The 24,781-nt window shown below is 46.6% G+C and overlaps 1 protein-coding gene across 1 annotated transcript in view; it reads left to right on the top strand.

Moving 5' to 3' along the window:
• The window catches only part of gmds (GDP-mannose 4,6-dehydratase), a 128,037-nt gene that overhangs the window by 39,515 nt on the left and 63,741 nt on the right, over window positions 1-24,781 (top strand). Inside the window, exons 5-7 of the mRNA XM_037469429.2 lie at window positions 6,313-6,505; window positions 7,525-7,629; window positions 16,017-16,144. Coding sequence (XP_037325326.1) covers window positions 6,313-6,505; window positions 7,525-7,629; window positions 16,017-16,144 — 426 coding nt within the window. The remainder of the gene's footprint in view (window positions 1-6,312; window positions 6,506-7,524; window positions 7,630-16,016; window positions 16,145-24,781) is intronic.

Consider the following 24,781-nt stretch of genomic DNA (forward strand, 5'->3'; position numbering starts at 1 on the left):
ATGAGGGAGTGACGGGCTGCTAAAATAATCCGGCAGTTTGTATTGATGAAATGCATTTGCAATAAAATGTGTTTGAATATCAGTCTAAATGTAATGTCCATCTCTTGCACACAATCAAATGCTTCTACAATGTTTTAGTGTAGAAAAACTTTTGTTGTAATTTTGTTGAGCGCTTTTCTAGATGCTTTACAGCAACTTTATTAGCAACTAAGAGAGTTGGAGCCAGTTTGACGGGTTACATGAATGCCATGGAGAGACAACCATGCAGCGATACAAAGACAGGGAGAGATAGAAATAGTAGAAGGCTTAGTGCCGGGAGGCAGACGGGGACTTTCCAGACTCGACTGCATAAATCCTCGGTTTGACAGTCAATCAGCAACCCTCGGTCTACCTGCCCTGACTTAGGCTGCCGTGGCATGTATTCCCCTAGACGTGCAATCCTCACTCTCCCTCCTTCTCAATCTGCCCCCCCCCCCCCCATTACATTCAGCTGATGTGTTTGACTTGTATTTGTTGATTGCCATAGCTGCACACAACAGTCTCCTCGAGAGCCGAGCGGAGACGCCTGTAATTAAAAACAAGAACACAGAGATCCAGAAATGATCGCAATGATAAGTGAACATCTGGGGGGGGGGGGTTGTTAGTGGGGTGGATGCTTGTCATCCCATGTACAGATTGATCTCTCATTTAGAAAATTAATTAATTAATGTTGACCTTGAATTTCTCTTTACGTCTATTTCGTTCAGTGGAACGTTCCCAGTTTTTTGAGAACCAATTTAAGGTATACAGGAACTTGTGCTTTTAGGGCGATGTTTTTTTTAGGGGGCCCCTTTTCCGATGCGAGGCTCCATGAACCGTGGATGTCAAATGTCATGTAGATCGTAAAGCCCTCTGGGGCTAATTTTTATTTCTGGCCCATACAAATAAATTCAATTAAATTTGGCAAGGGCTCAAATCCCTGCACGCCGTTTGTGACCATGCAGGCACGCAAAGAACACTATGAGCATTTCATCGGAGGACCAAATAAAGTCCAACTTTAGTCAAACGTCTTCCAAAAGGAAGTTGTTAAGATGCAAGTCTTTTTACGGTGTTCATTATTGCTTTTTTGGTTATTTTTACTTTATTGTGGTGTTAGTCTCAACTCTTATCTTTTTTTTTAATCATTTGTATACAACGACAAGCATCTTTTTCATTACGGCGGTTTCCTGTAAACTGATAGCCTTCATCGACTCCACTGTAAAGCAGCTATAGTAAACCATGTAAGCCTGTTGAGCTACTCTGGGTATTCACGTTAAAGCCGACGCTCTACTAATAAACTCGCTGTTTGGATTTCCTTCAGGTGCGCTCTATAATTAACGCTCCTATCGTTTCCGCTCGTCACAGTGTCTATATTTAAACTGCAAACGTCAAAAGACTGCGAAGGAATTCTTTGCAAGTTGTGTGTGTGCGTATGTGATGCATTGTCTGAACTTCATGCTTTGAGAAAATTCCGCCGTGCTTGTGATGTCCTGAATCAGTGCCTCAGATAGTCGTACCTGTAGTTTTACAGGTGGTCGGGAGGTTAATTTTGTCCCTGGGATCCTTTTCAAAAAGTCAAGTTCTCTACCAGGAAAACGCTCAAAAAGCCAACAGAGGTTCCAGCTGGATGATGCAATGTCATACCTCAGCGCCCATGTCTCCCCGTCACTCAGCGTGTACGTGTCATACTCTGCTGTCAGTTGTGTAGTGTCTGTTTTCAGGGAAAGGCCATTTGGCACGCTGAAAGGAAAAAGTTGGCGCTTTGTTTTTCCAGCCGGTGTGTTTGCGTGTTTGTGCGCAGATGACCTTTTGTGACAAAATTCCAACAAGACAGAACTGGAGGTGAAGAGTCTCCCCCTCAAGTTTCATCACCACACATGACGGTGGACATCAGCTCTCTTTGGAGAGTGGGCGGCTGTCCTCAGCACACCGACAGCAGCTCGGGACAAAAATATGATTTAAAATAATGCCTCGTAGGAATCGTAAAAGTAATGACATTTCTATCACAGATCAGTGGAGGAATATTTATGTATTTGAACTGTATTTACATGATGCCACAAGGTGGGTGTGCCAAGCAAGGGTCAAACCACGGAGGGTGGTGGCTGGAGGAGGGGACAGGAGGGAGGGGACAGGGCTTCAGGCCGGCTGAAAAGGGTGCCGTTAATAATGACCCTTGTGATATTTTGACCAAATGATGTTTCAGACATTTCAGTCAGACCATAAAGCACCATGTCAAGTTGTGGTAAAAGAGCTTGTAAAGTCCTCTTTCTAACCATCTACCATGGAAGCAGAGAAGTCTGGGGTGTGAGGCCAAAATAATAAGCAGAACCCCACACTAACTACAGAATAAGAAGTTCAGCAGGCCCACGGAAACAGACTCCAAAATACCGAGCTCCCGCAATGACCTAAAGACAAGAGGCTTCTGCAACGCTGATCACTAACCAGTAACTACTCTCCTGAGGGGGTTGATGTCCCCTGATGGACTGAGAAAAGCTGCACTGAGGCCTTCACAATGTCTCCAAAACATCTACAGGGTAGTCGAGTTGATGATAGCGATGCAGCTGAACTGTTGTCTCTCTCTGAGGTGAACCCGCCTGTTTTTCTTTGCCGTGTTAACACACGACTGCTCTAATTTCAGTTGGCTGAAATGTGATGAGTAAAGGTCTAATTGACTGCGGTTTTCCCCGACAAACCCCCCTTTGCATGCATGCGCACGCTCTCTCGCTCTCTCTCTCCCCCGTTTTTCTTCCCCCCTCCACACCCCCCGCTCTTTTCTCTCTGTCGTCTCCACCTCCAGGGCGGCGGCGGCGGCGTGATTTATTCGCTCTGTTTGCAGGAACGTGCAGGGTTTCAGTGTTTGACAACGTTGTTGCCCACCATAAGAGAAAGTCACTCTCATTCTCTCATGGGCTGACGGTGTACCACAGGGGTCAGAGGATGGACCAGAGAGAGTTGAGGAGAGCGTAGTCTTTTGGGTTCTAATTGGAAAAACAAATCTGAATAATTCTTTTACGGTAGATTAAATCACATTATACATAGATATTAGATATTCTTGCCGAGGTTTTATAATGTACGGTCGATAGGAATGCATTGCATGGCCAGAATACTGGCACAAAACTGAAAACTACATTTCCTTTACAAATTTACAATATTCACATTCATGGTTATTATTAGATTCATAACTAAATATGTAGCAGTAGTCAAATTGCAGGATTTATATTTTGCGACATTATCGAACAGAAACATACAATACGTACAATTTGTTTTCGAGTATATAGAATACTAAAATGATCACCAAAAATGTACTTAATAATAAAGATTGGTCAAATTGATTCAAATAAGGGTAGATCTTTTCCTATTGGAGTAACTCATTTGTTGGATTTCGGTGCGTCTCCACCATTTAAATCGCCTCAATAATGTTGCTTCTATGCTCTTGACTGACGCATTTCTTCTTCTGAATGCACAATAGAGCTCCCAATTCCTTCACTACTGTGTGTACGCCGGTTAGTACCCTGAGTGGAAGCCATGCAGGTATGCAGAGAGGCCACGGCTGAATAAATGTGTCTTATATTTATACATCTGTCAAGTGACGTCTGTGAGAACACACACACATTTCCACAGAGTCACATTCCCCACTTCCAAGCATGCATTTCAACCGGCCGTGTGTGAGCAGGAAAGAAATGAAACCACTCAATGCAGCGCGTATATCCTGGACATCTAGAACCCTTTTAAACAGATTGCTTTTTTTCACTGGGTCGGCGGCGGACCCCCAATGCTGACAGAGCCTGGCTGCTTTCCAAAAACGGAACAATATCTGCCAGGTCGACCGAGGGGCCCAGCAGTCCCCCCCCACACACACACACACACACACACACACACACACACACACACACACACACACACACACACACACACACACACACACACACACACACACACACACACACACAGCGGTGCACACGAGCGTCTGGCCTTTAAACCGTCAGCGCTTAGGCCCTGCCTTACATAATGACAGAGAATGGAGGCATTAAGGCAATTTGTTTGATTTAAGTTGTCAAGGCATCCTCGACCCTGCCCCTCTCAGCTGGTTTTGATAGTGTGTGTGTGTGTGTGTGTGTGTGGGGAAAGGAGTTACTCGCAAACAGACAGCAGGATGGGGACGGTGTCGCTCAGGAAGGTGCTATAGTAGCATAAAATAAGGTTTATGGGGTCCAGCGAGAGTGAGCAGTGACGAAGCAGCAGGAGGAGCAATGTGTGAGGAAGGAAGGGCGTGTTGGGGGGGGGGGGGACTGATGGAGCTAGGATTACATTATGTCTGCTGGAGTGGGAGTGGGACTTGTGTGTATGTGTGATTGTCCCCTCACTGGGCTTGAAAGCGGGTTTTGTCTGTCTCAGGTTCAGGCTTCACCGGCAACATTAAAATACATTTCAATAGAAAGTAAAACCAAGTAAATAATATGCATGAATAGAAATGTGTCTGAAGGATTTTTAGTCCTTCAGCACAATATATAGTGCAGTTTTTAAAATACAAAGATTTTGTTAATCAATAGAAATTTCATTTAATTTCAAATATACTTAAAAAAAACATCTAATAAATGGAATTATATCTAGATTATATGACAACTTAAAATAAACTGACTACTGTCTTCTCAGATTGGTCAAACTAGTGGAGGGAGTTGTGACATCAGAACCAGAGGACTGGTACCTGTTCTTGCTACAAGTCATGAAGAATTGTGACTTAAATTTAACAATTTAATTTACCTTTTGTTTCATAAATGTTTTGTTTATATTTCTGTACTGAGCGCTATTTGACTTTTCGAGGCCATTTGTCAACTTCCCCGCAGTAAACACCAGTTTGCCTTTTGTGCGTCACTTTAGAACTTTGTCTAGTTTTCTCAGATTGTATTCCACTGCACAGGGAAAAACATCATGTGACCTCCAGTATATGAAAGCATATAAAGTGTCGCCTCACTTTCACTTGTAAATGATGTAAATGAAAATGCCAGAATGCAAAGTGAGTGGAGCGTCAGCGGTAATTACGCCGAGCTGTTGAGTGTAATTGAACCTGATCAAGCCTGCTCTGTGTGTGTGTGTGTGTGTGTGTGTGTGTGTGTGTGTGTGTGTGTGTGTGTGTGTGTGTGTGTGTGTGTGTGTGTGTGTGTGTGTGCGCGTGTGCGCTTTGAGTCGAATAGAGGTCCAGTGTTCTGCGGCCCTGGCCTTAAATAAGGGGTCTTTATCTGGCTGAGTGCAGCGCCGACGTGGAAGCACTAAAAGGGCCAAAGCGTTTCCTCCGTCCTGACGCGGCTCCAGGTGTGGTGACCACTAACCCGCGCGGCTTCTAAACGTCACGCGTGATCTGGAGCCTGAGGCCGGCCTGGCGCTCGCACAAGCACACACAGTGCGAGCGCACGCATTCGTGCACACGCACATCCACTTCTAATTTAGAGTGAATTTGCCCCCCCCCCCCCCAGGTGTTCATTAAGTTCCCTCCTCCCTTGGCCCTCGGCAGTGGAAAACGGGCATTGTGGGAGTTGGGGTATTTTGTTTTTCTGATGGCCAGAAACGGCATGTTCTCCAGTTCCACGTCATTGTCGCTCACTATACATTTTTCTTCCTGCACTAAGAAGGTTTAGGCTGGATTCGAATTGTCAAAAAACAAATTACCTTCCAGCGTCTGTTCTTAACTACTATTCCTTGACCTCTGTGGAAACCGTCATGGAAAGATGGTGAGGAGATTTCATGAGGAGTTAGGAGAAGAAAACCGTGTTTAGGGAATCCGCCTCATACTGAGCTGCGTAGCTCTGATGCGACGCAGAGACGCATGTTGGTGACGTCTGTCTGCAGCGAGTGCTGAGTCATGCAGACGAGCCAAGTGTCTTGGTAATGGTTGTTATTTCTCGTGAATGGCCGAAGGATTCGTCACTGTTTAAATATTGTCGCCGCAAGGAATTGTGGGATGGAATTATCTAATTTTCTATTGTATATCCAGTGGTCCAGTAGGGAAGCATTGAAGCTCCTTTCCTTTCAAACAGCTCTTATCACGTGGACTTCCAGGTCATTACACTTAGTGAGGAACCAGCAAATTCAAACGCAGCACAACTCAAATGATTTCAGGTTCAAAGTTTTAAGCAGTCTGAAGTCTAGTCATGGTCAAGTTATCTTTTTTGGTACGTACCAAAAGTCAATTTTATTTATTACACTTTAAATCTATCCTGTAAATCCTTGACAGAATCGTAAGTAGAGGACGTTTTGCTTCCCTTAGTAATTCCATTTTCCTCTCTCCCTCTTTCTCAGATCTCCTTTGAGTTGGCCGAGTACACCGCTAACGTGGACGGCGTGGGCACACTTCGTCTCCTGGACGCCGTGAAGACGTGCGGTTTGACCAACAGCGTGAAGTTCTACCAAGCCTCCACCAGTGAGCTCTACGGCAAAGTCCATGAGATCCCTCAGACGGAGACCACGCCCTTCTACCCTCGCTCCCCTTACGGTAATGCACGCATACACAATGTACTGTAGATCCATGTGGAAACACACACACACACACACACTGATTACCTAACATCTCCTACCCTGCACCATTCATCAAACCATTGCCTATGGCCATGTGAGGGCATACAGACACAGATTGCTTGATACCTCGCTGCACGTTTTCCTTGTGTTTTTGAGTGAGTGAAATACGGAGGAGGGGGGGCACCACACCCCAGGGCCAAAGCGTCTGACTAAAGACTGGAGTGGCTCTCACTTTAACAAAGACACCTTTATATCCACTGCACTCAGCACTCCCTTTCAACACACACACACACACACACATTGAGCCAGGCTGTACACGTGTGTGCTGGATTAGGTTTCATATTCTCTGTTGTCTCAATGCTCTCCTCACTGACACTTTCCCCATCTGTCAGCACTCAATCTGAGGCTGCATGGGAGGCACATACCATCCCGAGGAGGGCTGCTACTCCATTAATTAGACCCGGGACAGGGGGGGGGAGGCGGAGGGTTGCCATGACGGCCTCCCTTCACCTCCTGCGTACATCCTGACCTACTGCTTAATCAATGGGCACCTCCCTTTGCTTGCTCTGGTATTCCCCTCATCACAGGAGGAGGAGGGGGGTAGTGAGGGGGGAACGTTTTGTACAATCCTGCTTTTGGTCAACCAGCAGGAGTCTGCGGTTCACGTTCCTGACGTTGAAACTTGATCTGCTGTACCGCTGTGTTCTACTGTGACATGTGATGTGGTTGCAATCTTTCCCCCCTGCAGCCCTGGGAAGAGAAGATCAGTGTTTCTCTCTGTGCTTGGGTTGTCCCTCTGTATCACTGAACCCCACTACACTATAACCCCACAAACCTTCCCACTACTGTGTGAAAGCGTCATTGACGATTTAATGATCACAAGCATCACTCGACTGTAAAAAGAGAGAGAAGTGACTGTGGATCTGAGAGCACGGTCTTGTTTCCGTGTGCTAATACATGTGTCCGTCACCCCGTTTCCGCCACGTCTCCTCTCAGGTGCGGCGAAGCTCTACGCCTACTGGATCGTGGTGAACTTTCGAGAGGCCTACAACATGTTCGCTGTCAACGGAATCCTCTTCAACCACGAGAGCCCGAGGAGAGGTGAGCTCGCTGCACGACACGCATGCTGCTGGTCAGTGGACCCACAAAGCACCACGGTTTTCTGTCCTACAAACGTGGAAACAAGGAATTTCTTTGAGGAGCATCTGATAGTAATAGAGGAGAAGAAAAGAGAATGCCCTGCTCAAAGAGCCTTATTAAAGGTCACATTAGGGCTAGCAAAGTTTTTTGGTATTGAAGTATTTCTGCGTGCCATCTGTTCTTTATAATCATCAGGCAGGAGTTTTTAGAAAGACCTACTTTAGTCCAAAAACATTGTGTACAGAATTGAACTTAAATGGAATGTTTCCACTTACAAAGACATGGAACAAATAAAGTTCAATAAAAGAAAAGGGCCTATTTTTCTCAGTCAAAAATCTGCCAATAGGGTTTTTCACAGGGCCTATTGATGAACTATTTTGGTTGTGAGAAAAATGACATCACTTGTCCAGAGCTACAGGCTGAATCCGCAGTAAAACCGTGAAGCAGAAGGTAAGCCATTGTTGAGTTTTGAACAAGTTTTCAATTACACGCTCCATATAAAGTCATATTCATTTATTGGCAGAGCCAGGTCCCTCATAACTACTTGACACACACTCATACACATTCTGACACACAGTAAGTCGGTTGTGGTCACATTTTTAATATGTACCCAGAGCCCCGAGGGTCGCAGGCGCTGGTTTAACCCGATTTACACGCCACCGCGACCCCAAATGAATACCACATGACTGCAGCCCCTGCGCTGAGCCCAGGTCAGCCGCTCAGGTGTTTATGATTTATCCCCTAATGAAGGCCCTGGCCACGAACCCCAGCCAAGGTCAGAGGTCAACCAGTAAACCCTAATGGGTTACTACAGATAGATAGGTGTGGGAACTGGTGCAGCCGGCTCAGCAGAGACGGTGTGGTCGCCATCGAGGTCTTGTAAGGGACAATTAGTCAATCTGGGAAGGACGCGTGATGCAGTAGATGAAACAGGTTGGAGGAGCCATAGAGATAAGTAGTGCTGATCAACCAGGAAATAATCTAAAACAATGCTTGACCATATTGTGCGCTCATTGTTGGGTTTGCGCTCTTAAACGTTTGTTGAATTTGAAATTCTGAGTTGTGGACGGTCGATCAAACACTTTTCATCTTTTCGCAGTGTCCTGTCATTTTCTAGATTTCAGAGTTGTTGATCATGAAAGTAAGCAGAGAGAGATAACCAAACTGAAGCAATGAAACCAGAGATGCGTGTGTCCTAATCCACACAAACACACAATGACCTTATAAGGGCAGAGCGCTCTGCTCCCTCCCTCAGCCTTTTGGTCCTTTCAGCTCCTTTTCATCTCCCTCCCTGACTCTGCCGCACTGAGGGGGCCATTTGGCCACGATACTGTCACATACACACACAGGGGGGCCTTTGTAGGGGAGGAGTCAATGCTCCGAGCTGCAAAACACCCCGTGGCCCATTTCAGTCATTGTTAGGGTGTGAGGTTATATTACACAGTGTGAGGTGCATAGCTGGTCAGCTGTACTGTATGGAGCACGCCTTGAATCCGTATGTCTTGGGGACTGATTCAAGCTGTTGAGTTTTTTCTATCCTCACACCAGGAAAAGTGTAGAATGAAGCGTATTAAACCCGCCAGCATGCACACTGAAATTCAACTTTAAGGGTTACCTTGCTGTTGTACTTGAATTCAACACTATTGAGGGTTTCATCTAAGTTGCAAACTGAAATAATACATGTTTTGTTACACGTTGTAATTATTTGTTAATACAATATACAGCATCTCTGTATTTTAGTTCAGGACAGAAGTTGTAAGTTGTAGGACGTAAGTAGATCACCATCCGTTTCCTTTGAATTTAGCTAAATTGGTATATTAAACATCACAGAGGCATTATTTACTTTATTTGTTAGGGTATAATATAATGATGGCTGGGGGGACAAGATAAAGATATTTATGGAAAAGACAAATTCCCTGTGAAGTATAATAATTCAGTCTATATAACAATGGGCTAAGATAAGGACAAACAACAGAAACTCAAACAGTAAAAACTGAACCAAAAATATCAACGTACATGTCAAAAACAAAAGATCCTGTATGATCTGGTAACATTTCACACCAAACCAAGGACATCACTTAAAACGCTAGTGACACGAATTGCATTGACATTAGACCGAGAGCGATGAAGGGTTATTCGTTACCTCCAACCGTCCGTCGTACCTCTGAATTCTGACTCACTGAGGGGTCAGTCCATGAGGTCAGTGTCCGTGGCCCTGACATCACCGTTCCCTCGCCTCCCCTCCCACACACAGGAAAAGCGGTGACATCATTGGCCCAGTGTGCCACTGGCTGTGTATTGTGTGAAGCAAATAGAAGTTTGTATTTTTTATTTTTGCTCCTAAGGCGTCTGCCTTAGTCACCTTACCAAGCGACCCACCGGGCCAATCATCATCATCATCATCACGGTGGCGTGGTGTGATGTGTCACATGATGATCTGGTGGCTGCTGGGAAGGGCTGCAGACAGAGGAGGGAAGCTTTACACCACTCAGACTTGCTGTCCCTCTGTAGGATTGAACAAGGAGCCCCGTCTCTCACTGCGCCCACGATGACTTAATCCCAGCAGGAATGCACTTCTGGTTTCCCTTACAGTTCTCATAAACACCTGAGCGTTCCACCAATAAACATCCGACCTCCAGTGTTCTGCCGCGAGAGGTCCAAAGCGGACGGTCGGGAAGAAAAAAATGCGGCGTTGGAAATCCAGCGTGAAGCCAAGCAAACAGGAGCCTGCATCTGCCAGCCGGTTCACACCGCGGCGAGCTGCTCTCTGGTTAGCTTAGTCTTTAGCCATAATAAATAACCCTCGCATTCGCTCTGAAGAGGGGGGATTAGCGTTAGCAGGGGTGCGAAATAGACTCCATATTGCTTTGACATATGAGATGGTGAATTACTCCAGTTGCTTGGCAGGAGCGATCAGCAGCAAAGCCTATGCAAATAACCGGATCATGTGTTTATTTGGTCATCGCTATCAGCACGCACCTTGACGTCCCCAAAAATTCCATTTTGTTAGAAAAGGCCAACCAAAAGTTTAATTTATAGCGATTAGCAGTGTGTTGATCCAAGTCTGGGCCGTAAATCACAACAGTAATAGGTTTTGTGCGCGTATCCACTGGTGCTGCTACTGACCAGCTCCGGTTGTAGGCTAATCCCCTGGTTTATTTGGGGAATTCCCATCAGTCTCTCCACCCTGAGAGCTCTGTGGTTCACGCTTGGCAGTATAGAATAATATACTGTTATGTTAGGAGAGAAGACCAGTTCGCATTGGGGAAGTAAGAATAGCACTGCCAAAATCAATGCTGCCCGGCAAATCTACTCGTACACATACAGCCTCGGCTTCATCTTTCTGCTTTTGTTGAGGTGGAGCCCAAAAGGTCAGATCGCATGATAGATTTGCAACAGGATATGTTTTCCATTTATCGGAGTGGTTATTTACTAAGGAAATCTTCAAATGGGAGTGACCCGGTCAGGGAGCGTCAAGGGCATTCGGCGCAGGTCTGGTACGAAGGAACCCGGCGTGGAGCGGACACTTTGGGGTTTTTTTTTTCTCGCCCTTTTGTTTCGTCGGGTGTTGATGAGAAAAGGCTGAGTGAGAGCAGTCCAAACAATAGCTGAACTGTGGCAAGGTGAAGAGCCGAGTGTGACGCCTCCAAGCAGAGCCGACGACAGAGTCCTCTCCGTGCTTCCCACCGCCACGTGGCCCGAAAAAGGTGCTTCCCTGCCTCTCTGTTTCATACCCGTCGCGCTGTTTTTCTCTTAATACTTTTACCCGTCCCTGTTGACGCCCTTCAATCGGTGTTTGTTGCCCCAGATCTCCATGGCATCTAAGAAACGTGTCGACTCAGTGCCCGCTCTGAGGCGCTCTAATTACACACCGTGAGTTCAGCACTCCTCGTGGGCTGTCTCAACCTTTGCCAATACCTCTTGTTGGGCAATAGAAACCCCAAAAATATCGCTCTACAATCTGATTGCGTCACACTGCTGGATGCTGACATGATTAAGTCTGTGTTTTCTCGATACCGGGCTGAAATACTGTCTTATTTGCTCTGGTCAGTGTTTTCGACATGTATCATTTACTCCCCTCTCTTTCCCCACATCTTTGCACACCGTGTGCCATCCATCCGTTTTTTTTTCTTGCATCACAACCTAATAAATTAAAAATTAAAAATCTCCAAAACGGGGCTGTCTTTGTGTTTTTCAATCCTCCATCTCCATTCCAACCCTCCTCACGCTGCATTTCTTTCTATCTGCACCCTCCCTGTTGGTAGAGTCTGCTCAGAGGGCAGCATTCTGTCAGGTGTGGATAGACGCCGTGTTGGCGGAGCGTGACCTCTCTTGGATGCAACGCAAATATTCTCCCTCCGTCGAGCCTCCACAGATCAGTCAGAAAGTGAATTGTGCAATAACAGTGATGGCAGACACTGACAGGTCTTTGGCCTGGGTGGAATTTGGCCAATCGCAAATGAAGGAAGATTCATCCTGCAGAATAACTCCATAACACAGTATGGATAAAGGAGATGTGTATACAAGCATTTTGATGTAACCAAGGCAACGCGGTTGATCTACAACCTGAAATGTGTGAAACAAGGGTTTCATTTTTTACTTCTAGTCTACAAAGCCTTTTCTCTCCCCTGGGCCATCGGTTCAAAGACAGAAAGGGATTATGGGATTTGCAGTTTTGATTGAATTCCAAAACAGGTGTCTAAACCTTGTTTTGAGGTAAAAAAAATAATAATCTATTAGTCTGTGGCAGGGTAAGAGTAAGTCTTGGCCAGTTCAGACAAGCTCCTGACAGAAATGACTCAACTGGAAAAAAAAACTGGAAAGAAGCAGGAATGAGTCTTTGTGTTTGACTTTTTTATGAAAAGCAGGCAATCCTTGGTCCTATTTTTGGAATGTGGCTTATTAACGGAGCCTCGGTTACCATTCCACATTTTTATTAAGAAAAAGGTACAACTTGGTTACATCCTACAAATCACCTCTGAGCAGATTTAAGTGGTAATGAAAAACATACCTCAGGTCTAAAACTGGAACAGGAGACTTGGCTTGGGAAGGAAGTAGATGTTTTACCTGTGCAAATATAACGCTAAAGATCAACTTGATAAATGTTTGACATGATTCAAGACTTGGATAAACTCCATCTTTTTAGTTTTTCCAGAGCGTAATATGCCATTCGGCTGAGCCACAGCTGCACATGATGTCTGCAAAATGAATGTTAAAGTGATTTTAATAAATCCCACCGCGGTGGAATCCCAATTAGCGAACGCACATAAATACACTCACAGACGGCAATATAGAGGAGCTTGAGCCAGGCATCCTGGGGTCTGAGAGCGTACAGTATTGGCTGAAGGCAGACTTCATAAGTCACGTATCTTAACAACAGAATCTGTAGAGTAACCAAGGCCGGTCCAGCCAAAACCCCCTCGAACCCACAGTCCCCTCCCTGATCCCCCGCACTCAGGGCCCCCAGCTGACAGCTCCCGTCCCCATCCTGTCTGGGCCCACACGGCCCAGCTTTGGATGGGAGACATCTCCTCCTCCTCCTCTTTTCCTCTCGCCACATCTCAGCCCAGCTGTGCCAACGAACCCCGAGTGTTACGTTTTTCCTGTCGCTCCTCTGGCCAAAAAAAGAGAGGGAGTGATGGAAAGTAAAAAAAAAAAAAAAAAAAAGAGAGAAACGTTTGAGTGGGAAAGCGAGAGAGATATAGAGAGAGAGGGAGATTGAATGTCCATTTCTGGCATGGATTTTGCTGTCTGCTCAGTTTTCAGGGCCCGTGGTTTTATTAGACTTTCCGCCGGGCCGTGGGCAAGGTTAAACGGCCACTGATGCCCCGTTTGCGTTCGAAACCTCCTCGCCTGCCTCCCCCCCCCCCCCCCCCCCCCCGGCTCGCCTGCGGTGCCGGTGCCAGTAAAGGAAACACATTAACACCCGGGCCAGTAACAGAGTAGGCTTTGTCCACAGCCAGGCAGGCCGGTCCATTAGGCCCACGCTCTGCTCCACACCGCACCAATTAGAGCAGGCAGGGAGCAGAGCCACCCCAAACATAGGTGTGAGCTTTACAAGGAGACTACAGGTGTGCTCGGGGGGGAAATAATGGACTTTATTACTCATTGGGTGTACTGTGCTACACTGTATCCCTCTGCCACCTTTTTAAAGAGGGAACTCGGGCCTGCAGAGTTTTGATGACCTGGGTTTAACCTGCAACCCTGTTTCTCTTGAATTTGGGATGAAATCGAACCCGTGCATCGCGATTCGCTGCTGTTACCAATCTGAGCTCACGTTACGCTCCTCGGCCCACGGGGTCGCAATATACGATGACGCAGAAAAATTCAGCTTGCAGGGACACTCATTCAACGTTAGACTGTTAAACTTTATTATTTTCTTTTTTATTGATGAAAGAAAAAATAAATAATGCGGTCCCTTTTTTATTGCTACACTTTTAGTCCCTGACAAGTATCACGATACTTTCTCTCCTTTATTGCTGCTCCATAGCACCTATTCCTTTGAACCAGGCGCTTCGTTAAAAAAGCCAAGGACGAGATAAAACTGTGGGTAACAACGGGTTGTTTTTACGTAGAAAGCTGGTTCCAGCTTAGTGGTAATTCTCCATGAATCCGCGGAGTTCCCCTGAAAAATAGTTGTCCATTAAGCATCTGTCCATTGTCTAATTGCTCCATCATTTGCACACCAGATTTAGGAGGTCAGAATGTTCATGTGTGTATGTTAAATAAATATCCCTCCCAGGGTGATGAGCAAAACTGACAATCATGCACGCGTCAGTGGCAGATGAATAATTGATGCTTAACATTTGACTAGCGGTATCTGCCAGAACAGATGACCTGCCAGCACTGAGAATGGCCCCCCGGGGGCCAGATGAGATGATAATGCGAAAACATCAAGGTCGGACATTGCACGGGGGTTTCCATCCGCATTTCATCCACGCTCTTTAAGCACATGCTATTTTGTAATAAAAGTCCCAGAACCCTGATAACTAGCAGGGGTTAGACGTCGGATTTCTTGTTTAGATTTGCAATCCAGTGAAAATCTGAGGACCGGCTGGCGCTGCGTTTAAACTTCATTAAACTCCAGCTCACAGGGGCTGCCGTGACGCGGGGGTCATGTGACCATGCCATCGACACACAGCATGCTGTTTTTTTCCAAATAAGCGTGTCTAAGCTCCTCTGTTTCTGCTCAGGGCTGTCCCTTTCCTATGAAATAATTACTACAAATTTGTGGCATTTGCATGATTGGGTTCATGGGATTTTCCTGTGTCTAAATGGAGGCTCTGCTCCATGTCAAACCGCGTTAGAGCGTTTCGAGACAGAGGCGCGCTATTATGGAGCTAAAAGGCAACATTCATCTCGGACAGGATGAGTTTTTAAAAAGAACAGCATGCAGGAGCTCTTAAGAGGTCTCCCCAAAGGTTCACGCAAGGTTGTGGGAGATTTATGTACAGCAGGGATGATGGCTCTGCTAAATATAGCCAGCTCTTTGATGCTTTTCTTTGAAACGAGACTTTCGCATGTCCCGGCATATCTGCCATTTTGGCCGTTCAACAAAAGGCAGAGAGAGCCCGAGCGAGAGTGAACCTCCTCGAGGGCTAATAAGCTGTTTTGACTAAGACGGTGGCATAATTAGACGTGACACCCCAATATTTAATATTGATGTCCATAAGTATAATGCTCTGTTTGGGTTGGAGGCCCGGTGCATTTACTCGCCGGCTCTCCGCGGCGTCGTTCCCCCCGCAGCACAGAACAGAGAACCTGACACCGGCCCTCGCCGTCCTGCCAAAGGCGCCTCTAAACCCTTCTAGCGCCACGGACCCACCAGGAGCTCATTGCTTCTCCCCCAGATGTTATCGCCGCGTGTGTTGGGCCGATCTGGCAGACGGATCGACGTGTCGCTGCGGTGACTCTGGACTGGACACTGCGCCGGGCCGGGGGTGGGCAGTTTTGTGCGTGGGCAGTTTTCCTGTTTTCCTTTTCTTGGTGTAGGCACACTGATGCTCCGAGATGTGCCTCGGGCCTCCAGCCCAGATTTGACGCTGAAGTAGTGAATTAGAGAGGAAAATGAGAGAGAAGGAAACTAAAAGGATCTAGTGGCTGAAATTTGAGGTTGTAACGAATCGATTGGACTAAGGGCGGTTTCTAGCTGTAGTTTTTGCTTTGGCTAAAGAGGATTTGGAGCAGTAGAGGAGGTTGGAAGGCTGTCTGTTTGTGGTGATAGCCTAAACTCTTCCCCGAGGCCTCCACTTCACTTATCTGCCCTTCTCTCCTTCTGACTGATCTGGGTCTGTGTATTGGCCCGAGCTAAACCTCTGTCATATTTATATTCTGTGTGTGTGTTTTAGGTGCAAACTTTGTGACGCGCAAGATCAGCCGTTCTGTGGCAAAGATTCACCTCGGCCAGCTGGAGAACTTCAGCCTGGGCAACCTGGACTCCAAGAGGGACTGGGGCCACGCCAAAGACTATGTGGAGGTAACACACACACACACACAACCACAACCGCACACGGTCCCAGAGAAATGGACACAAACTGTGCGCGCAGCGCGGCAGAGTTGAACAGGGTTCAGATGTGCACGTAGCATTAACGCGGCATGTTTTCCCAGATCATTTGAGGCCACAATATGCGATCTGCATGGAGCCTCCTGTGATTCTCTGCCAAAAGAGAAACGGAGATAGAGGAGGAAAGGGGGAGCGGTGCGAGAGGCAGAGGGCTCCATGCTGCGAGGCCACAGACTGCACTCTGGTTTCCCACAACTCACCCATGTCCCAGATCCCTTTAGCCCCACCCCCCATGCCTGCAGAAGAAAGAGAGATATTCAGGGGAACGCCGCGTCCCAGGGACGATGACAGAAATATGGTGTTTGTGTTAACGTGACTGTGCCAGTGGCAAGCAGAGTGAGGAGTGCGGAGATGAAACGAACAGTGGGGTCGCCATGTCCAGGAGCTGTGTGTGTGTGTATGTATGTGTGTGTGTGTCAGGGAGCGCACATTCCTGCGTCAGTGTGTGTATGTGAGAGGTTGGACCACGTGTGTGCAGGCTGTGGAGATGAAAGGCTCGACGGGCTGCCATGTCTGACAGCAGACCCCCCAACGGCGAGCCGTGTTATTATTAGGAGGTGATGGTGGCGGAGGTGGCGGGGGGCGCTCTTTGAGATGGGAGCGGGGGTGAGGAGGTTACCTCCTCTTGAACTACAGATCTCCATCTGGGTGCACTGTGTCAGAGCGGAGTGATGTTAGAGCAGCGCCTCGGGCTGCCAAAATACGCTGAGACGTCCGTTCAATAATATTTGTCATCTGTGGGAGGAAGTCGGACTTGAATTGGCATTTATGTCACATAGGCTCTTTTCATTTATTAATGACCACACCTGACAAAGTGGAGGACGGTGTGCGTTACTCAGGTGTCTGTTAGATGTTTGGAGTAAAATTCCAGTTCATTGTTCCCAGGCAGGTAATTTAGACAAAGATCAAGGTCGTTTTCAAAGAAAGTTGTGTAAATTTACAGTCCTCTATGACGGCCCCTACGAGTAAAACAACAGGACGGGTTCCTGGTCTCATACAAGTACAACTCGTGTTGTTGTTCATGCAACCCTGGGACGCTGCATTGTGTGTGTGTGTGTGTGTGTGTGTGTGTGTGTGTGTGTGTGCGCACTTGCCTGTCCAGTGCACCCTGGCTTGAGACGCCCCAGGTTTCCTGTGGGAACGGCCGACATTCCAGCTCTGGTGAATCAAGCACCTCCTCGCTGTGCGTCTCCGGTTTCGGAAAAGGCCGATTTCGGGGAAGCCAAACAGAAGCCCGAGGTGCTGAGGGGAACTGATGTGGAGGAGGAGGAGGAGGAGGAGAAGGAGAAGGAGGAGAAGGAAGGGGGCGGAGGGGGGAGGACAGACACTAGTTTGTGTTACGTTTGTACATTATGCATAAATGAGCCATCGCACCCGCCGAAGGTCCCCCCCCCCCCCCGCTGCCCTGCGAACCATCAAAGGCCGCAACTGTCACCACAACACCCCCCCGCCTCTCCTCCCCCCTCCTCTCTGCCCCACCGCCTCTCTCCACCTCACTTTTTAACCGTCCAGCATGACTGTGTTACCATGGCAAAGCCAAACAACTGGCAAGTTGTAAACAGAACCATGTGTGTCTGCTTTAGGCTGACAACTGCTTTTCCTCTCTCTCTCTCTCTCTCTCTCTCGCTCTCGCTCTCGCTCTCTCGCTCCTCACCCCACCCAGGACAGGGAAATTGCTTGTAATTGGCTGTGGATGGATTGCGGGTGGCAGGAGGGGCGTGCTGTGTGTCTGCTCTAACGACGTCTGAAGGCGTGCGGCTTGCTGGGCATCGTCTCGGCCGGGTATCGGGTGTCCGTCCTCGGCGGGCAGACCTGGAGCTGCCCGCCGACTCCCTCAATGGAGTCCTTTTATTATCATTGTGGTTTTGTGGAACAGATGCCGGGAGCTGAACGCTTTAGTACAAAATGGGCAAATAGAATGATTCAAATCCTCCTGATCTGATTTGCCTCAAAGGAGTTAAGCGTTTGGGTTTCGTCCAGTTTGGGGATGGTGTTTGAAACACATGGTCGCCCCTTTACTTTTTAAATCATTTTTTTTTTCCTCTGGGATTTGGCAAATCCGCTTATCGAGGAAGAAAAAATGAAACCCCACATTATCCTCTCGCTAAAAATGCTATCAGGAAAAGGTAGGAATCCTATAGGAAAAGGTAGGAATCCTTCCTAAGGAGGGCCCTGCTCCTTCCTCTCCTCCCAGCCCATAACCCCACTCTGAGTTTTGCCTGTGATGGGTGCAGCTGTTTGAAGCCCCCCCCCCTCACCTATAGCCCCTCCCCTTCTGGCTGCAGAGTCATTTCCTGTGCACAGCAGAAGGCTGGTGGTTTTGTCCCTATCGTGCGTTCCTCTTCTACTCTCCCCATGTCTTCTGCTGGCTCACTTTGTCCCTCCCTTTGCTCTTTCTATTCTCCCCACCTTGTTCTTTTTTTAATAGTCTTCACGTTTCTTCCACCATTATTTACATTATTTACAATTTTTCTTTTTTTCTTTTTGTTTCCTGTCATTGCTGCGTCACCAGACCCGGCACTTCCACCAAAGCCCTGCCCCCCTCCTTCGCAGCCTCCTGGCTCTCGGCTGGCAGTTTACCACCCAGTTACCAGATATTTCCCTCCGACATCCAATAACCCCGGCTTATTTTTCCCGTGACGGGAGCTGACGTTGCTGCTCTAGTCGCTGTATTGGACCAGAAACTGTTGCCAGATGAGATGTGGCCGACACACAGTCCCACAAGCCCTCCTTGCTCCTTTTGTCTTGATCTATTTATTATCAAAATATAATTACCTGTGAAACTCTGGCCTTCGGAAGGTGTTTCCTAGCGGTCCTAAGGGGTGGGGGTGTGTGTGTGTGTGTGTGTGTGTGTGTGAGTGTGTGTTGAGACCTGTCTGATTCCTGGCATTGTGTGGAGGCAGCGAGGTGACAGGGCAGCCCTGATGGTGTAATTTTTTCACCTTCTTTATTTTTCTTATCCCTTTTTTTCTTCTTTTCTTTTTCACTGCCACAGCTGCCTCTCTGTGCAGTAATGGTTACAGATGAGGCTAATTAGCCAATCACACAGCAGATCAGGGCCAATCAGAGATGATTGATGAGAGCGCCGGGCCATTCATCACATGTTTTTGGCCTTGGAGGTGACAGCGAGGGCAGGCCCCAGCACCGGGTACAGTAAAATAGACATGTTCTGCTCGCTTATCCAGTGAGACTCGACACGCAAAAGGGCCTTGTTAACTTTCAAAGACGTTGTTGCGACTTGATGGACATGGTGTTTTTGCTGTGGATATCAGATTTGTTAGTTTTTGGCCTGGCGTTTAAGCCTGGCGACCTCGACTTTTAGCCGGTCTGCTAGTTAAATGAAAAAAGGAGATATAAGATTTGAGTTTCATCCAAACGTAGCGTAGTATTTTTCCAATTTAAAGGGGCGATATTAACTTCAGGCAAATTCCTGTTAGTGGTCGCACAGCAAAGCTGATAAACTTTACTGGCAATAACCGCAACGTTCCCACTTGTGATTTAAGTAAGCGTATTTTCATTATTGATGATGCCTTGGATTATCGTCTCGATTAATCCTAAAATCTCAATCTTCAAAAGTGTCTTCAAACCAAATTTCCATAACCCGAACAAATGTATTTATCAATTTCCTGTAAGGGATATATAATAAACATAACAATAATCTGTCCATGAGTAAGTAGTGCGAGTTTCAAAGCACGAGAGAACTTTAAGCGTGCGTGTGTCCTTGAACTGCATGCTTGCTGCATGCATGTCTTTCCAGCAGTGATCCAGCGAGCTGATAAATACTGTGGCCTGCTCTGTAAAGTTTTAATAAACACAGCTGGAGTGGTAAAGAGCTAAAACGAGAGCTAATAGGGCAGAGGAGAGGGCGCGTTAGGTTTCATCACCCATACCTCCTGGCTGCTCCACCACCCCTCACCACCACTGCTGCACCACAACACACCCGTCCTTGCATAATCGTAATGTCATCTCGTGAGCCTGTTGTGTGTGTTTGTGTGTCTGTCTGTGTGCGCTCTCCGCAGGGGGAGATTCTGAGTGTGGATCATTTAGTGAGAGAGCGACTGTGTCACAAGCTCCCGTCATGTTGACTTGGCATCCCACACAAGCAGGATGAGTAAACGACAGCAGCTGTTTGCGTGTGTGTGTGTGTGTCAGAGGTTTTGTGACGGTAATTGCAGGTGAAATTTGACCCATGGCCTTAGCAGCAGCTTAATAAACTGGGGTTTGCCCCCCCTGTGGTTCTGAGCAATAAAAACACACTGAACCGTCAGGAACCTTATGCATGAACACAAACCAACACACACAGACGTTGGGAAGTCTGTGTTAATTTATAGAGATTGTTGCCTCAGCATAACATCAAACAGTGATATCACAGGTTCACGGAGCCTCCATAATGTGTCTTTTGGAATATGGGCTTAACAAAAGACACTTTATTTTGCACCCACTTATTGAAATGAAGGCACAACACAAACCGGTAGACAGCAGAGAGTCTCACTTGGCCAAAGTCACGTGGAGAGGCGTAGGAGGTGACATATGACAAACTGTGTACCCTGTCTTTTTTTCCTCTCTGTTCCCCTTGTTTATTACTTTTGTAGTCAGCTGTTACTTGATGTCCTGATATGAAGGGGGTGATGGGAGGGTTACTGTAGGTTGGAGTTCCTGTCAAAACGGATTTGAAACCCCCAAACATGCTGCAGTGGGCTTCGATCGCTGCAACATGCTTTAAAAAGTAACCTTAAGGACAAGGTGAGATCACTAAGGATCAAGTGATGCTGGAGCCACGCTCAAAGTGCATTTTGTGGAAAGATCATTAGATTGAAAGAATTGCAGGAAATGATATGACAACATGACGGCAACGTCATCATAACGTGATGATAATGTGATGCGTGGTGCTCCTGTCGTCTCCAAACACGTCTCTCTAGCTTAATTAGCCTTGATTCATCTGCATGAATTCAATCTTAGCGTTTTGCTTCCCCCTCCTCAATCAAATGAAGCGGCAAGCACTCATTAATCCTTTTTGCATGAGCAGGCAGTGAAGATGATTTGACTATCACAAGTTGAATAGCTCTATTTTCCTGGTTTCACTCCACAACACATCAAACCCCAAGAAGCTGCAAAAATACGGGACCAAAATGATCGTCCTCCTTCCGTGGAGGAAGGGCTTTTGGACGTTGTAATGCACATGTATTAATGCACAGTGTCGGTGAGCGAGTGTTAAGTGCGAGTCGTTGCCTCAGGTCCAGCTGGACGGCTGGGACTCTGCTCGGAGGATAGTCTTCCTGTAGCTCTTTCTTGAAGGGCGAGAAAAAAAGTTGAAAGGAGTTCATGTTGGAAAGAACTGTCTGCACACTTGAGAGCCTCTACGGTTCCTGTGTTATTTTTTATTTTCTTAATGATAGGAATATGTCTTTTAAAATAGCGAAATAAGAGAAATTTTGTGCAACTGAGATTCAATGCTACTCCCAGAACATTCAATATAGTTTTCCCGTGTGTGTGTGTGTGTGTGTGTGTGTGTGTGTGTGTGTGTGTGTGTGTGCGTGTGCGCGTGCGCGTGTGCGCGTGCGCGTCGAGCAGCAGCTGGCTGTCCGTCTCAGAGTGACAGGCCGAAGCTCTTCCCTGCTGGGTTGAGGATGAAAGCAGATGCTCCCCTTGTTCTTCTTCTTGGTTTTCTTTTTTTCTACCCGACGCCTCTTGTAACCAAAGTCCTCAGCTCTCAGATGAAGCCTGCAGGACAGTTTGCACCCCGCCGTCCTGCAGAAAGCTGGAGGAACATTGACAGGCTCAACAGTTCAGTTTAACACAGACATATGAGATGATACAGATGCTCAGTGGAGAAGTACATGTTATTCATGAAATCTAAGAAAACCCCGAAGTGGAATTAGGTACAACACTCTGGCAACGTTTTGAAACGTCTCCCCTAGACATAAATAAAAAATAGATCAATTAATAAAATAAATAAATTTTTCTATCCCCCCACCTCCCCAACTGCACCAACAACACAAAAACAGAAGGGTGGGACATAAGAGCCCACGGCTACTTTGTGTGTATTTGTTTTAAAAACCAAGAAGATGAATATGAGTTGAATATGAACAACGACTCTTAAGAATGATGCACTTTGACATATTAACTGGAAGTTGGTGTCTTTAAACACAGTTCTTTTAGGAAAACGTTCTTTGTGACTGATCCTAAACCCAATCACCACCAGTCAAAAAAAAGTTTTTTTTAACAGAAGTTTTTTTTTAATAAAAGAAAGACGCAACTTCTTCTGTTAGTGTTGCATGCTGTATAGAACCTAATATATCAAGTCTTAAATTATGGGTGCTGAATAAAATATTTAGAGTTCATCCATTGCCTTCACACATGGAAACTGCGGAGACTGCTTACAGTTAGAGTACAACTACACAATGCAATATTCAGTAAATAAAGCCTTGAGCGTCTAATCCCTGCTACTAATTCCTCAAAATAAAGGCTTTATTTGTTCCAAACGATATGTATGTGACTTATTAGTCAGTTAGTGTCATTCTATTTTCCAGTGCAGCCGCTGTGCTGCAGATTAGTGCCGTGTTTGACGGGAAGGGTTGGTAATGGTGACGTGCACACACACACACACACACACACACACACACACACACACACACACGTACACGCAGGGAACAGCAGAGACTCATACCTCCCACCTGGACAGAGTGAGTCGAGCTGGGGGGGGATGGATGGCCTGATGAGTCCAGAGGGGGGAGGTGGTGGGAAGGCTCAGTACCCTGCTGGGGGTTTAACAGGTCGGGGCAGGAGGGAGGGTGTCAGCTTGGGGCGATGAGAATGGCTGGGTGTTAGGGAGGAGACTTTGAGGCAGAAGAAAGCCCTTAAAACAATATCTGTCAAGTAATGACTTGATATTGTTCCATGCAGCTTGAATGCTGCGTCACAAGCTGCTACTTAATACAATACAACAATAAACAACCCTTTTTCTCATTGTTATTTCTCACTTCATGGACATTCGTATGCTATATATCATCACTTTGGGTTATTTTGTTGATAGTTTTCTTCGTAAATACTTTCAGCCGTTTTTGAGACTTGAAGGCACGTTTTCTACAAAAGGCTGTTTATATTTTCTGAAAGAATGTAATTCATTCTTCTATTAGTCTAATCTGGTTGTATTGTTACTCCTGGGAAAAACACATGTGATGTCACTGTTAGCGTTACCTCAGCTGCTCTCCTTTCCACGATTTTCCCGTTTGTTGTTCTGCATCAAGTTCTTCATTAGCAAAAGTAAACACAGGTTCAGTTACTACTGTTTCATGTTGCTACTCTAATTGGTGATTAACTATTGATGTTGACTTTACGGACTACGCTGTTGGCTGGCTAAACTTTGAAGTTGAGCGCTGGATGACCTTAGTTTGCTTTTTTATAAACCTAATGCAATTAAACATGCCAAATCAAACATTAAGTGAGATAACAGTTCACTAAGCATGTTACACACATAGTAACAACAATAAAACATACAATGTAGCTGGACTGTGACTGGATCCACAACTTCATAAAAAATACTGTTAATTTACAGTAATCTGCTGATGTTGTCAAATTACAGCATCAAATGTTGATTTTCATGCAAGGGATGAACATTCAACTATATGTTAGTTATCAAAAACTAAATCCACTGTGAATTTTCAGTAATTTGTTCCAAATGTAACCCCAGTGTAAGGGATGCCAGCAGGGCTTCCTTTACTGGAACTGGCACTGACGAGTCCACAGCTGGTCCGTGGAGCTGAGACGCTCCCTGACTGGGGAGCCCCCTGCGTCGTTGCAATGATCCCTCCAGAGGCCATTGTGTGCCCACGGCTGTCCTCGCGGGCGTTTGTCAGCTGGGGGGGGGGAAAACGTTGTGACATTTTAGGGAGTATCAGGGAGAGCAGTGAAGCCTTCAGTGCTCAGGCAGACTGATGGAGGAGAGGGATGTTTCCAGGGCTCGGGGTGGGGGGGCGGGGGGGAGTGGATCATCTTATTTTAATTGTGTGCGAGGAGCCTGGCCTAAATCTTTGGGAGTGGAATGTGTGTGACCTTTTCTCTCTCGCTCCTTCACACTCCCTCGCTCGCTCCCCGTGCGTCTACTGGCTCGGAGCGGCTCGTGGGAAGATTCTCCATCACGACTGCGGAGAGTCAAAGTGTAGCCAAACATAGCTGGAGCAAAGTCTCTCGCTCGCTCGCTCGCTCGCTCTCTCTCTCGCTCAATTTTTGTCTGACCCCCATCTGATACTCAGCCCTCTGTGGACACACAAAGTGTGATTGTGTTTGTGCTCCCCCTGCATGCATGTGCTGCTTACAGGGGCACTGATATTACTTTGTCTTCGAGAATGAATGCACATCTGGAAAGTATTTGTTTGCTTGTGGGAAACATTGTATTAACTTTTGATATATTTTGCACTGCTGCAAATTTCCATACGTTTACATAGACCCACAGAGGGTCAACAGTGGTGTCAGTTTTTCCACAGAAACATAAATAATGCAAATTCCATTCCACAACATTTTATTAATTATGCCCCCCCCCCCCCCTCCCGT

The sequence above is a fragment of the Pungitius pungitius genome, chromosome 7, assembly GCF_949316345.1.
Source record: "Pungitius pungitius chromosome 7, fPunPun2.1, whole genome shotgun sequence".
Lineage (NCBI taxonomy): Eukaryota > Metazoa > Chordata > Actinopteri > Perciformes > Gasterosteidae > Pungitius > Pungitius pungitius.